This window comes from Hypoxylon trugodes (assembly GCF_022578975.1).
Source record: "Hypoxylon trugodes strain CBS 135444 unplaced genomic scaffold F4822scaffold_1, whole genome shotgun sequence".
Lineage (NCBI taxonomy): Eukaryota > Fungi > Ascomycota > Sordariomycetes > Xylariales > Hypoxylaceae > Hypoxylon > Hypoxylon trugodes.
Window position 1 is genome coordinate 24,396 of NW_026250016.1, and position 17,159 is coordinate 41,554.

Below are 17,159 nucleotides of genomic sequence, written 5' to 3' on the forward strand. Positions count from 1 at the left end.
AATTATAATATAAATGGGAATAAAAGATCAAAGAAAAAATCTTATAAATCAAAGATACTTTATTAATATAGGATTTCACCATTGAGGATATGATATTATATAATGGGAAAATCTATATATCATTAATATTACAAAAAGAATTTATATAAAGGATATATGAACATCCTTTATATGAACATTTGGGAATCTTTAAGATAATTATATAATTATAAGAGGTATATAATTTCTTAGGAATCAAAGGGATAATTAAAAAAATTATTTTAAATTATAATATCTATAATAAGGTTAAGAGAGTTAAATATAAATCATATGGACTTTTATAATCTATTAAAATTCTAAATAAACCATAGGATACCATTACATAAGATTTTATTATCAAGCTATTCAAATCATAACATCTAATAACTAAAGAAGAATATAATAATATATAAATTATCATTAATAAATTTATAAAATATAAGTATTTTATATTATTTAAAGAAACTTATATAATCAAAGATTTGGTTTTTAAATTTATCAAAAAAGTCTTTAATAAATATAGGCTATTAAAGAAGATTATTTTAAATAGAGACAAATTCTGATGGTTGCATAGGTGAAAGACATGTGATCTATTTAATTATTATAATTCTTTTTAAATAGGTTACTTTCTTATCTATTCAGATAAATAAATCTTTTTTCTTTAGATAATAATATAATACCAATCTTATCCCATATTTTCTTCATTTATTATTATTATTTTATTTTATTTATATATATATTTATTAACATTAATTAATATTATTAGACAATTAATAATATAAATTAATAAGGTTAAAAAAATCATTATTATAATAATTAAAAGATCTTATTATAATAATATAAATAATATTAACTTTCTTTTTCCATTTATTTTACTTTATTAATTCTTAATATATTTGATAATTAAATAGAAAATTCTATATAGGCTATTATATAATAATTATATAATATACCATAATAAATAATTATATAATAAAATATTAAAAGGAAAAACATAATTATCTTTATATAATTCTTTAATCATCTTTAAGAATAAAAAATTATTCTTATTTAATTATTTAATTATATGGTTATAAATTAAACAGAAATTATTTTATTAATAATCATAGATACCCAGAAGGTAATTTAAATATTTCTTATTTTTAAAGATTTTAATAAAATAAATAATAAATTAAAGATATACCAGATAATAAAAGAAATATTTAAATAATATTAAGAATATTTCCAAGGATTTATAAAAATAAATTTTAAAACCATACCTAAAACATTTTATATAACCTTTAGAACCATATTAATATAAAAAGACATTTATATTAAAAAACATAATGTCAATTTTATAATAATTTTGACTAATCTTATTATATAATCCTAATTATTAATATAAGATTTAACCAAATTAGAAATAGCTAAAACCAGATAACCTAATATATTAATATAGAGAATATTAATCTATAACATAGAATAAAGACTAGTCTACCCTTAAAAAATGTCGATCTATTTAACTTAATTTGGATTAACAAAATTACCAACATTTTCACCAGACATTAACCAACCCATAACGCCAGCAGGGCAAATCATTAAAAATATAATTCCAATTAGTCCATTGTCTGATCCTTCATGCCAGCTCTTTGGTTACAATACTAACCAACCCCCTCCTCCCTACCTTATGCCTCAACAACCAACTCTAATCAATCATAACTAAACCCCCAGGCCTTAACTGACATATAATATGTTAACAATATCTAACAATCCTTTACCCTTTAGAAAGGTCCCGTCCCCCCCTGGTACCCAACCTTATCCTCCTTCCCATGACATTTAGCATTCCCCTAGCACCCAGCCTTCATCCTTCCCTAACACCTAATTCCCTCCTTACCTAAAATAACCCATACCTCCTATATAAATTATACCAAATCCCTTAAATAATATTAATATAGGATATCTATATTAATATCTTTATCTTCCAAGTTATCCACCTTATATTAACTATTTTGATTACCCTTTTTTCCCTAGCCCCTATCTTTATTATTTAAGATATAATCAATGATAACCCATATTACCATATCTAATAGTTAAAGGGAACATACAGCCCATATCCCTTTTAGATATCCAAATTAATATTTCTTTAAGATCTAGATAATTCCCTGGACAATAACTTCCTTTAACAATACCTCTAACTGAGGAACCAGGGCCTATAAATGCCCTAAGAGGCTATGTTTCTTCCTCCCAGATGGTTCCAAGGCTTACCCCAGGACCTGATCCATTACCCAATTAAATTACCATATTTATTAATAATTAATAAGGATTTATATTCTATATTATTCCATTAATTAAAATATTTAATAAAATATATCTATTAATTATTATAAAATAATTTAAAAAAATTTAGAATAAAAAAAATAATTATATAAATAAAATATATAATATTCTAAAAAATAAATTTAAGTTCTTCTTAAACATCTATTACACTAATAAGATTAAATAATTATAATTTTATATAATATTTTTAATAATTTTATTAAAATAAATAATTATCTACTTCTTATATAATATCCTTTAATATTAAATATTTATCAATATATATCTTACCATATAATAACATTTTAATATAAAATAAAACAAGATTTATGTTGGTAGGTACGTATGTAAATGAAAACAATATAACAAGTAAAGTAAAGTAATGGGGGTGAAACAATGTATATTAAGTTATCTAAGGAAGAAAGAGTCTTCTTTAAGGATGTCTGCGGAAGGTTATCTATTTATGTGTATATCTATCTGGATATAAGATTGGGTTGTTAATATAATCATTATTTATTCTATTTTCTTTTGTAACAAATTAATTATGAATTATTTCCTTTTAACTTATCCTTTAAGTTTAATAATTAGTCTGTTCTTTTTGATCAAAGTCTTTATTGCTTTATTTAGGGATGTCTTAGTCATGGCATCCACAGGATTGCAGTTTCTTTATATTTATTTGATATCATTAATTTCCCTATTCTTATATAATTGCCTTAAGGTTATTAAGTTAATTATCAATCTTTTCTTATTAGTATTCCTTATTTATATAAGATATTAATATAAGGAATAAAAATTTATATAAAGTATGAACGGGATTTTGGGGAATAATAGGTGTTCCAGAATTGTGTTAATGGTATAGTAAACAACGTAATTGATATTAAATCTTTAAACCATCCCATAGATTTTATTTATTAAGATATTATAGGTTATCCATTTATATTTAATAAAAGATTAATAAATAACATTATCGTCAATTCTTAATTTATTATCATAGATGATGGACTTTTTATTACCTAATATAATTATATATTTTATTTGTAAATTTATATTTCTATTATTAATAAATAAGTTGTTAATAAAAATATATAAGTAAAGATCTTAAGGATTTAGTTTTATATAATTAAGGTCTTAATCCTTATTATTTATCTATCATTAGATCCTAGTGTTTAAGGCTTTGGCTTCTTTAGGTCCTAGTTTAATATATTAAATGACTATAGAATAGTCGAATACCGTCTTGGGTTGGTAAATGAAGGATATATATGTTCCTTGTGTCCTTTGTTTAATATAACATTTAACTATATTAGATCCCTTTAGATCCAGGAATTCCAGTTTCTCTGCTTAGCCTTTTTATATAATTGAGAAACCATAATCCTCCTTATGGATCCTTATTCATAAGTTATTAAAATCTTTTATTATGCCATTTTCAAAGATCTTCTGAGATTTCACTTTAATATCTATTTTTACCAATGTTTCATTTTCCTTTTTCAGGAATTCCAACGTACCAATATTCAATATATCATCTGTTTAGAGGCCTATTACTCTAAATGATTTGTTTATTTTCGCGATTAAAAGGCATGGATTAAATGTTGATGGTTCCATATTCAATTTACATTGATAATATTTTGAATAAGTTTTGAATTAATATATATTTGATTTTATTAGTCTATATAATGGCTTTAAGATACATAATAGTATCCCCTTGGGATATTTATTCTTCAATTCCAATGGTAGGTATATAAAGATTAATCTTTGGAATGATGTTTATGATTAAGTATATGTCATTATGATATCCTAAATCATGACTATCATACCCTGTTGGTGAAGAATTAGGGCCAGTATCATAATTAATCATTAATTTACCCTCTAGATTGTAGGTGCATATATCATAATAAATTCTTTGTTAGGATTTCTATATCCTTATACAATTAGTTTTGATTTCTTATAGGGAGTAGGTGTATTCTTATCTTTGATTTCCTGGACCATCTTTGACTTAAATATTATAGTCTTCTAATAGATTGCCTTATTATAAGCAATGGATTAGAATATTTCATCGGCGAAGAATGTATCGAATTTTTTTATATCTGATACCTTATAAGGTTTGCCTAGGATAGTGATCCTTCTTTTTATCCTTAGTCATATTGTTAAGGTATGATTACTTTTTTCTTTCATGTTAAGATATATGATTTTTAAATCTTTTTTTGGGATGATCTTATAGTCTAATAGGTTAAATCTTAATTTGGGGAGTTCAATAATTAGATCTTGGATGGGCCTTGGTTTGTTCTTAGGCTGGAGATATGGTTTGATATAGGAGTTATGGAAAGTCAAGGTTCCTTTGGAGGCATTAGAGGAGATCATCATATCCTTGTTAATGATAGTAATTACCTTATATAACCCTTTCCATCCATCTTTTTCCTAGTATATTAATATTTTATTCTTTAAGGATAGGGATATTAATAAAGTCTTTTAAGTATTTGATTTATTATAGGTATTTAATATATTACAGATTATTTATTGTATCTTAATCTTTTTAATTTCTATTATTGCTTTTTAAATTGCTTAGGCCTGTTACATCTGGGATAGAATGGGAGGTAAATCTATGTTAATCTTTGGGTATATATTGAAGACAAGAAGAATAGGGATAAGGCCATCAGGATTTACTATGTTATTTACTGTTTTAATTACCATTTATAAATGTAAAGCTTATGATCCTTAGACCTTGTTTGATATGATTTTGTATATTCGTTTAATCGGACCATAATATTCTTTAATTTTGTTAATTGATTAATATATTTTCATAGGTATTTGTTTATATGTGACTCTGGCTAATCATGTCTTATTTTGGAATTTAATATTGTTAAAGTTTATATCTACATCATATATGATTATATCTAATGGCCTAAAATATATGTTAATCTAATATTATTTTAGCATTTCCTATGTTTTTTTTGCTAAAATTATTTTAAAGAATTATGTTATTTGGAATTTAGTGATTATGTCGATAATGTGGAATATAGGTTGCTCATCTAGATATATTATATCTATAATTATCTTATAATTAAAGTCTAGATTAGGGTTTTTTAAGTTAAATTTAAATTATTAAGATATTTTATCTTTAATCTAGTAATAATGGTAAAACTTGTTAATTTCTTTGATATCGTTAATCTTAATATCATGACCTATCTTTTTTAATAAGTCATACAGTTTATTAACTGAGGGGTAACCAAATTGGGTATGGATTTATTATAATTCTGATTCTATGAAATATATGGTATTATTTAATTGGAACTATAGATATCCTCATTTATAGATAATAAGAAATGTAATATCATTTTTGTATATTAATTAGTTGGTGATATTATTGAGATATATTCCTATATGATCTATATCTTTAAATGAAAGTAAGAAAGGGATGTTTATTTCTATGATATGGAAGTTTATCTCCCTAAAGGGTGTCTTAATTATGGTGGTTCTTAATGATTTAATTGATATTTTATTTCTAAACCTGATGTTGGCTTTTCCTATTTAAATAATATCTATAATTAATTATTATTTAGGATATTTCCTTGTTAAGATTAAGTATTATTTCTTTTCTATTATGGATACATATATTATACCTATATCAAATATGATTCCTTAAAAGATACCCTTAGTATATTAATCCAGGACAAAAGTTATATCCAATTAAGGTTCTTTAATGATAGGTTAGAATAATGCAACTTGATATTAAAAGGTTTAATCTAAAAGATAGATAATTGTTATGAATTGGTTATTATTATTATCATTAGGTTCCTATTCTGGGATTAGGTTATTCTTTTCTTCCTTTTCTATTTCTGAATCCTTCCTATTAAATCTTTTATATTTGATTAAGAAGATTATGTAATTCCCTTTTAATTAGGTTTTCCTGGCTTGCTATGATAATCTTACTTTCTTCTGTTTCTATTCCAAATGTTTGGTAGATTAATATCTTTCTTTTTTATAGACTTAACATCTCTGTTTCCATATTTTAATTGACCATTCTGGCTTATACTTCCTATTTTTCTTATTTTGGTGGTATTTGTGGTCAATGTAGAATTATTTATTTTCAGAGTTGCTATCTTTGTTTATTAGAAATTGTTTAGCTCCCTTTATGTTCTCATGGGTGCTAATGGATGTTTAAAATTTGTTGGTTAAGTCTTTGAACTTGTAAGATGGAGTGAAGAGAGTATGTTGTAATTGAGGGACCATGCGGCATGTTCGGTGGACTGCTGTAATTAGTTGTTGTTCTCTTCTAAAATCTGGTCTTAATGTCTACTAGCATAATGATAGCTTGTCCAGTATGGCTTCCAGGACTTCCAGGTCAGATTTTCCTTCATGTTGTTTCTCAGCCTTGATTCTGAAGAAAGTAATGGAAGTCTAGTCATTATAGTACTGGATCTTATTTTATTCCATATTAAAATATTATTCTATGACTAGGTACATATCCATAAAGCACTAATGTCGAGAGACTTTATGGAGGAAATAGATGGCTACTCTTCCTGACAGGATGGTAAAAAATATTGTATGAAATTAAATTTGATATATCCCAATAGTGTAATATATATCCAAGAAGAACCGGAATTTGTTTGTTAGTATATTATATACCTCTCCTATATAGTTATTTTCTTTATTTCATGCCTTTTTAAATTATCTGATAATTGTTGGTGGGCACATTTTGTTCTGGATTCTGGCTGGTAGAATGTCATAGTATGATTGGCCTTCTTAGTTGCCAATGGATATAGGGGTTTGGCCATGTCTATCACCTCCGGGGGTAGGCGATTGACCTATCGGGGAGAAGGTACCGAAGCCTCCTAGTGCAGGCCCTTACCCTCCTGGCAGATATGCTATAGGTAGTTGATATTCCAGAAGTTAAATGGGACTTTGGGTAGGGGTAACGTATTGTTATCTTCTTTATCTTCTTTAGGGAGGCATTGGCCTCCTAAGAATCTATTCCCTTTTTATTATTAAATATGGTTGTGGAAAAGGAGGGCCTTATCTGAAGGATCCTAGGGTTACCCATGGGTTGTAGACCTGGTTAAACAATGGGTTGTAACCAGGTTGGAATTCTATATTGGGATATCCTGGGTAGCCCATAAGGGGGTAATTTGGTAAATACAGATACAAATATCTAACAAATAGAGATGAAAAAAAGAATGGTGGGGGTACCTGTTGGTTAGGCATCGGAAGATTGTTAGATGCTGGCAGGGATTGTATTAGCAGAGGGTTATTAGGTACCACCAAGGGATTATTGATAGGATTAGGTTATGGATGTAATGGTGAATGAGGTGATATGGAACTGGGGCTGGTTATTGTTAGCCCTTAGGGTTGTGGTTTACCTCTTACCCTTGTTATAAAAGATCCCATTTATCCATTTCGTATGCCTATTACCATTGATAATACTGGTTGCCTTTCTTATCTTAATTAAAATAGGGTTTCAAGGGGTTGTTACAGGAATAATGCTAGGGCAAGATTCTTTGTTAGCACAGTTCTCCCAAATGATGTCTGTTACACAAGGGATTCGGCTACCATCTAACCAAAGGCAAACATTAATCAAGACTAGCCTTATGTTGATTCTGGATAGATCACCTCTTGATTAATCATAATTATTAAAATCTTTTATACCAATATATCCAACCATTTTTATTTAGCTGCAGTTAATTCTCTTACATCCCAAATTAATAATATTTGGGCTGTTATAAGGTCGGTAAATATATTGAAATATCTGCTGTTGGCTTTCCTAATATATATACCTTATCTTATAAATATATTCTTTAGGTTTAACTATAGATTAAGTAATATCATTTTAAAATTATTAGCTATAAAGTCTCTAAACCATTCTTGATAATCTTAAAAGGTTTCTTCTACCATTTAAATATTAAATAAGTTTATATCTATTATTTTAAATTCTACAAATGTTACCAATATCCATATTGCTTTTTTACAAATATTTACCATATTTAGGTCAAACTATTACCATCTGATTATCATAGGGTTAAACTAATTAATCAAAGAGAAGGATTGTCTTGTGATTATTCTTAATAAATTAATCAATTCTTTTCTAACTATTATTAATTCAAGATTAAAGTTCTATAAGTCTATTAAGGATATAGATGATTATTCCATAAATTACCAGGTAACACCTTATATTAAAGTCTTTGATTATTTTCTTTCCGACATGGTTGATAATAATGAATATACATAGAAGAAAAGTGCTTTTATCGCTTGTATTACCATAAGGTATTCTTCCAGTTAAAGTGATAGTGACTCTTCTAACCTTGCTAATCTGTATTACTAATATCTAGCAACACTGATCAGTATTGATAAATATATACATAAATGAAAACAATATAATAAATAAAACAAAATAATGGAGGTGAGACAATATGTATTAAGTTATCTAAGGAAGAAAGAATCTTCCTTAAGGATGTTTGCAGAAGGCTACCTATTTATATGTATATCTACCTGGGTATAAGATTGGGTTGTTAATACAACCATCAATTTAATATTACCACAATTAAATAACCACCATGTTTTTCAATATTAAAACAGAAAAACAAAACAAAGAAAAGAGCAACCTAGAAATGCTCCAAATCATATTAAATAAACTTTCCTTATGCTAAAAGACATTAAGATCAAATTTCAAAAAGGAATAACAATTAATTACAGCAATATACCATATTTATTATCTCATTCCTCAATTATAACATATTTTTTTTAAATCCATTACCTATTTTGAAGACTTAAAAAACAAATTCCAAACATTTATTAATATCTATAAGATTATAAAGGGAATATGATAATACTTATTTATCAATAGTAATAATAATAATAATATTAATATCTATTATATTAATTATAAATATCATTATAATAATAAAGATGGTAAATTCTTTTTCAAATAATAATTGCCAAAGGTATAGAAATATTAATACTAGGTTTACAAAAAAGAAAAATATTGGTTTATTAAGTATTCAAAATGGGAATATAAAGAGGCTTATATCTAATAAAAAATAAAAAGATATCCCTTTAAAGACAATTATATTATATTCCTAATAGATTATAAAGGATTTAAAAGCTTAGATATAGAACCTGAATAAGAAGAAATAAACAATTTAACCTTAGATAATGAGAAATCTACAGATTAATAATACATAACTACCATATACCTATCTAATCAAGTTTTTTAATATCATATTACTACCCTACTTCCCAAAATTAACCTTTAGCCTGACATTATTTTCTTTTTGAATTAATATAATAAAGATATTTTCCAAAGAATCATATCAGATATCAAAACTATCCATATATTAATAATCAGAAAAGGCCAATATTAGACTTTCATTAAAGAATATCTAAACCATCAACTAAGACTAGATAATAACCATACCAGAAAAGTTAATATTAGGTTTAAAAATAGACTATCTATTAGATCCTTAGGAACCATTATAATAAATATCTTTTTTAGTTATATAGATTTCCATATCATAAATATAGATATTTCATTCCTATTCTTAATCAAAAATATAGATTAATTTAAAATATATCTTAATAATATTATTAACCAATTAATTTATAAAAATAATATAATCATTAATGTTATCCAAAAATGGAAATACCTATGGTTCCAATTTAAAAATATAACATTCTTTACCAAAATCAAATTACAACACATCCATACCTAATTTGATTATCTATTAATTAATAAACTATATAATTTATTAAATAAGGCCAGCCATAATATCAATATTGGTAATATTAAAAAGATTAATAAATTCTATTATCATTATTAAATTAAAAGAAAAGTTCTATAAAGGTTTAAATTTATAATAAAAGATTTAAATATAAACTTTAATTATAAAATAATTGTTAATATTATATATTTAAATAAATAACCTATCCTTTATATTATTAATATAATCATTAATTTCCAGATAACATAATTTTTAAAGAATATATTTACTAAAGAAACCTGGGAAATATTAAAACAATATTGGATTAATACCTACCTAGGACCCCTAGACATCATTATTTATAATGTTAGCATCAATTTCAACAATGTTGAATTCCGAAACAAGACACGTCTTGCCAAAGTCACTTATCACCAAGTATCAGTAAAAATATATTAATTTATTAATAAGGTTAAAGAATATTATAATCCCATCCATAAAGCTTATAAAATCATCATAAAAGAAATATAGGATACCAATTCCAAAATAGCTAAACTTTAGATAACTATTAAAACAATTAATAACACAGCCAATCCTAATAGACTTATCTCAACTTTATTAATTTTTAATATCTACCTTAGGATTAATATAGATTTTCTATCTATTCTATTATAGATCTAAAGGGTTTAGACAATTTAAAAAGCCATAATAAAGATCAAAAAAATCAAGGCTTAACATTCTATTAAAGATTCTTTAAATATATAAAATAGCCTTAATATATAAAAAATATTATCCATATCATTATTTATTAATAATAAGGTCTTAATATATCAAAAAAAAGATAGATAAAAAGGCCTATATAAGATTATTATAATTATTAATAAAGATATAACTATAATTTTTAATATTTTAGGTAACATGTTGATATTTAGGAATTCCTATGTCAAATTATATATCTAATCTAAGGAAATTCTAGAATCAACAAAGAAATTAAAGATTTAATTATCTTTATCTTCATTCAATCCTAATAATTTTAGAATTATCTCCAAAGAAGATCTTATATATATTAATAACCTTTTCCATATTGCTATTCTATACCTTATTATCAAAGAACAAAATAACCTTACTCTTATATTCAGGTTATAAATAAATGGAAAAATAATTACCTCAGATAAATCATATAAAATATCAGATATAAAAGAAATAAATGTATTATTTGAAAAAGACATCCTACAACCTGAAATATACGATAAAACAGTTCACCAAGATACAACAATCTTTAAATCAAGAATAATTCACAAAATCAAGGCCAAGAACACCCCCTCTCCCTACAAAAAGTCATAACTCATAATCCAAGGATATAACAACCCTGACAAGGAATTTATTATGATATATACACCTATTATCCAAAAGATAAATTAATAACTAATATTAATTCTTATTCCTATACTATATTATCAAAAGATAAAGATTATAATATAAGATATAATCATAACATATACTTAATCCAAAATATCAATATAAAAAATAATTTTTATATAATTACCAACTAAATTAAAAGATAAATATCCTAAAAAAACATTATTACAAATTATCAAACCATTGTATAACCTTGTAGAATCAGGTATTTATTAATTTAAGATTTATTCATATTATTACCAATAAGAATTACATATAAAACCATCAGTCATCAACCCCTATTTACTAATAATAAACTTAGACCCCTTTAGAATCACAAGACTTTAAATAAATAATATTTTTAATATAGATATTATAGATTTTTTTACCACTGAAGACATAGCATTTACCAAGGTAGGAATCAAGATATACCTTTAAAAAATAATGGATTCAAGATCTAAAGACTTTAATAATTCATATATCATTATCTACAACAAAGACTTTGGGATTTCCATTATTTAAAAAAACCAAGCTAAAAAACTTGAGTTCTTAGATATAAAAAATCCTAACATAATCAAAAAATTCATAAAATAAAGGATAAGAAACATATATATCACCTTTATTTATCAACCTAAAACTACTTTTAATTACTCTATAACAACCTAATATCTCAAACTAGGCCCTAAAGAAACAAAGATTTTCAATGCCAGGATATAATAATAAATAGATAATTAAATATAAGGACTTAACTATATTAAATTAGATCTATAAAATCTATATCTATATATCTTTATTAATAGATTATTTATAAATAATAAAAACTTAAATTTATAGATTAATTATGTTATTATCTTAGGTAATAAAAGGCCTACCAACTAAAACAATAAGGTTTAGATTATTAAAAATATCATCTACTAATCATCTACCAAATACAAATAGATCATTTATAATATCCTTGCCAACAAAATATATAGAATAATCTAGGGTTTCAACATTGGCTACATCATCTATCATACCATTAACACAATTCTGAAATGCCTATCACTCACCAAAATTCCCCTTATTCTATATATCAACTCTTTTTCTCTATACCAATATTTGGTATAAATAGGCAATATTAACAAAAAGAAATTAATGATTAACTTAATAATTTTAAGATAATCATATAAAAACCAAGAAATAGATAATATCTATTGGATTTATAATAGCTATAACCCCATAGATATTATAACAAAGACATCCCCAAATAAGGCTATAAAGAAATTAATAGAAGATAATTAAATTAATTTATAACTAAAAAGATAAATAAAATATACAATTAATAACAAATTTATAATCAATTAATTATAAAAAGAAAATAAAATAAGTAATAATTACATAAATAAAAGATATATGATCTATTTAATCATTATAATTCCCTTTAAATAAGTTACTTTCTTGTCTATTCAGGTAAATAGATTTTTCTTTTTTAAACAATAATATAACACTAGTCTTACCCCATATTTTCTTTATTTACTATTATTATTTCATTTCATTTACATATATACCTACCAACAAATTCTTTATCTTAAAATTTTGGGTTAGCCTAATAAAAAAGCTAGGAATTAAATAAAAACTTTCTATAATAACTTATCCTCAAATTAATAACCAAATGAAGTAACTAAATCAGATACTAGAACAATACCTATGGAATTATATTGACTATAAACAAGATAACTAGATAAAACTCTTACCATTCATTATATCTTTATATAATATTTTAATTAATAATATTACCAAGATATTACCATAAGAAACATTATATAGACAATAAATAAATATAGAATAGAAACCATTAACAAATAAGATTACCCCAGAATTAAAAATAATATCACCTAAAATAAAAATATTTATTATTAGAATTCTAATATTATAAATTAAACTTAAACAACATCTCAAATTTCTATAATATAAAATGATAATATATTATAATAGAAGGAAAATTAAAGGACTAATTCTATACAAAAGAAATAAGGTTTATCTCTTATAAAATAAATAATACTTTATATTAAAAATATCTTAGATTTAAATCAAAAGACTAAATAAGAAGTTAGATTTTAAGAAACTAAGATCCTTCTTAATTAAAGAAATCTTTTCAAGAATAAATTATTAATTATAATTATTAATAAATATGAAATTAAGAACTAATATATTTTATATTATTATATTTAAACCAACATCTAAAGATATTAAATTTAAAAGAAATATTAAATTAAAAGAAGATTTAAAAGAATATAATATTAAAATCATCTATAATTCTAAAATTATTAATGATTAGATCAAATATTTTATCAAATAATTTGATTATTTAGAAGAGAATAATACCTAAGAATCATAAGAACATCTTATAAATAAAAAGATCTAAAAATTAATTAAAGATTTTTACCACCAGAACCCAGATCAACTAACAATAATAAATCAAAGTTTACATCCTTAAGAGAAAAGTTGGAGAAGGGGTTAACCACGGAAGCTACACTAGTTTGCACCTTAATGTTATATTACTGCTCCCTTGCCAGACATTATTCCTTTTTTGATTATTCTTATTCTTCCAGTTCCTCCAGGCTTTAAAAACCATATTAAAATATTTTTAAGTTTTTTTCTTTTAATAATTCCTTTTATTACCTAAGTTATTTAATATAAACTAAGGCCTTGGTTATTTTAGTATAAAAATATTTAAAGGTTTTTTTGGCCTAATATTTTTAAATAAATAACCATTCCTTTTCATTCTTAAACCAAGAAAAGAAATCAATAAGGATATCCATTCTATCATATTAATGATAATATAAAACATATTCATTATACTTTTTAAATATCCTAATTATCATTACATATTTAAGATTATAATTAAGACAATATAAACATAATATAATATCCATATTAAAATCAATCCTATTAATCTATTTTAAAAACTCTATATACTCCTATCCCTAATTAGTATATTTATGTTTTATAGATGGATTAGTAGACATGGTAAGGACTAAATTAAAAAGGACCTACCAAGAAAAAAGATCTTTAAAGATAAAGGAATTAAAGAAGGGAAAAATAATGTCATAAACCATATAGGCCTACAGGGGTGTAAAACCCTGGAGGAAACCTTTTTCCTTACCAAAATGGGGTAGGAGTGTATAACATGTGATATGGATGAATGTGGATAAGGGTATCTAATTTTATCCAATAAATGTGACATAGATAAATATGGATAAGTATATCTAATCTTATCTAATAGATATAATAAGAGATGAATATAGATAAGGAAATCTAATCTTATCTATAAAAAAAATAGTAATAAAGAATATCTATATAATTACCACAATTCTCCTATATATCTAATCATTCTTTTATAATTCTTTAGTTATTAATCTAAGATTATCTTTTTAAACATAATGGGAGGACTTTAAGCCTCTCTGACAAACAGAATATATTTAACTACTTAACCTACTACTAATACTATTACTTTCAAATCAAGAAAAACCCCAGATTAGCCAATCCAGTAACGACTATACCTCTCTGAGGGATAGGTTCGTCACAATTAGCCAATCCAGCAACGATTATACCTTTCTAAAACATAGGTTCGTCATAATTATAAAAAAAGTAATTAAATATATAAGAAATATTTATAATTATATAATTATTCCCCCATCCTTTTTTTTTAATATTTAAGATTATATAAACAGACCAGATTAAGATCCCTTATAATTTATCTATGATTAATTCAGGGTTTCTCCACTTTTGGATCTTTAAAGGTAGCCTGGTATTGTTAGTCTATAACAAGAAGATATCTTAAAAATGGGTGAGAAAAAAGCAACATAATAACCTAAGAAATTTCAGGTAATTTTAAATAAATAAACTAGGGTATATATCTTCTTATAAACTTAAAACAATAATCTTCCTTTCCATTTCAATAATCCGTTATGGCTCAACTCTGCGGCAACTTCGACAATGAGATAGACCAGTTTTTCTCGCTGGCGTCTGCCACCAGGTCAGAATGCGACAAACTGGCCGTGAAGATGTTCGGAGGGTTGGCCGAACCCGTTTCAGTCCAAGGGGCGACCAGCTATACCGTCGTGGTGGGGCTCAATCGCGAGAAGATCGTCCAGTTTCGAATCAAGGACGCCCAGCTAGACATGAAAATGTTGGAGCTTGCTAGAGAGGTTCATGGAGAGGTCATACCTCTTGGTGCTGCCCTTGGGCAAATCGGCGACGACGAGCAACAGCCACTCGCAATATACGAGATGGACAGGCTACCCGGAGAAAACTACGCCCTAGTACGCAACTCGCTAGCAAATGAACCCCAAAGCCAGTTAGCCACTTTGCATAGCCTGGCGAGGTTGGTCGAGACTCTGTATTGACTTCTCTGCTCCGGGTCAGCTGACTTTATAAAACAAGCTTCTTTGCACAAGCCTGGCGTAAGCCAGTGGCTCTAGACCGGCCTACTGTCTCTGCTATTGCTACTGAGTTCTCCAGCAGGCTCGACGACATCTCCTCCTCCGGCGTGCTCACCGCTCGCTTCAGGCCAGCACTCGATGAAGTGAGGAGGCATTTCCCGACGCTTGTTTCTGGAGATTTTCCATTTGCGCTTACTCATAGCGACCTTAACGAGCTGAACATCCTCGTCGACGGCAGCAGCGGCAATATCACAGGAGTCGTCGACTGGACCGATACGGGTATTCAACCATTCGGTCTCACCCTGTACGTGTTGGAGAAATTCATCGGCAGTATGGGCCGCGACGGATGGGTCTATCTCGACAACGCTTGCGCGCTAAGGGACGAGTTCTGGAGGTCATTCGCCCACTACGCTGGGCAAGTATCTGATTCACAGATGAAAAGTATTGAGGTCGCGAGAAAGCTAGGATATTTTTTCCGGTACGGAACAATTAATAGCACTGGTCAGAAGGGAGTTGTAGGAGTTGAAAATATGAGCATCGAGAAGAGACGTCTGTATCTTCAGGCAATTCTTTAGGCGGCCGAACGAGATCCTCCGTGGCAACGCCGCCCCCAACGTCTGGGAGTCCCTTACCGTCAATAAACACCTTATGGGGTCCCTGCTTCGTTTCAATATGCTATTCGCCGCCTTTGAGCTCGTTGATGCTGTCCGCGTTTCGCAGGAGAGTCCAGCCCGTAACTCGGTAATTCCCATCGGTGTTGGTCATGTGGCATCCATCATGACAGTACTGTGATTATCCAGGCCCAACTCGATGAGGTTTGCCAGGTTCGTCTATAAGATGTATCTCTACACAGCAGAGGTAAAGGCAGTCTCATTGGCGCTGATGTGCGGGGAAGGACCCTGGCGGTATTCGTAGGTCGTGAATTGGCCGTCGGCACCCAGCACGAAAATATAGTCGTGTACGTCCCCGCGAGCCACTTCTTCGATTTTGGTCGGACGGGTCCAGCGTCCTTCGAGCTTGGCCCCGCGCTGTTCAAGGATAATTCGGCCCGGGGCTATCTGCAACTGCCGGTGGACCAGGTGCTATCCGAACTTCTTCTAGGCGTTGTACTTTGGCAGTAATCCCTTGAGATCCGCATGGATCAACGCAGAGGTCCAGCTGCCGACTATGATCACAAAGATACAATGGACCTGGGGTCCGAATACACATAACTCGGGCCAGAGGGACGTAGGTGTGCAGCAGTATACCCAGTACTGGGAGACATTCGATATTATCTATGAGGATAATGGGACTTGCATCATGTCAGGCTGGAGTCCCCAGAAGTGCTGAGAAGGGAAAGCAT

The 17,159-nt window shown here is 27.2% G+C and overlaps 1 protein-coding gene across 1 annotated transcript; it reads left to right on the forward strand.

The window, feature by feature from the left end:
* Window positions 1-15,226: 15,226 nt before the first annotated feature.
* On the forward strand, window positions 15,227-16,621 carry F4822DRAFT_10 (uncharacterized protein). Its single transcript, XM_051452299.1, has 2 exons — window positions 15,227-15,759; window positions 15,819-16,621. Exons 1-2 carry the CDS (start codon window positions 15,344-15,346, stop codon window positions 16,390-16,392), a joined length of 990 nt encoding a protein of 329 aa, XP_051318872.1. The 5' UTR covers window positions 15,227-15,343; the 3' UTR covers window positions 16,393-16,621.
* Window positions 16,622-17,159: the final 538 nt, after the last annotated feature.

Coding starts and splice junctions, on each gene's coding strand:
- F4822DRAFT_10 (XM_051452299.1), top strand. CDS start 15,344: ATGGCTCAACTCTGCGGCAACTTCGACAATGAGATAGACCAGTTTTTC. Junction 15,760..15,818: donor ACTTTGCATAGCCTGGCGAG/GTTGGTCGAGAC, acceptor TTATAAAACAAG/CTTCTTTGCACAAGCCTGGC.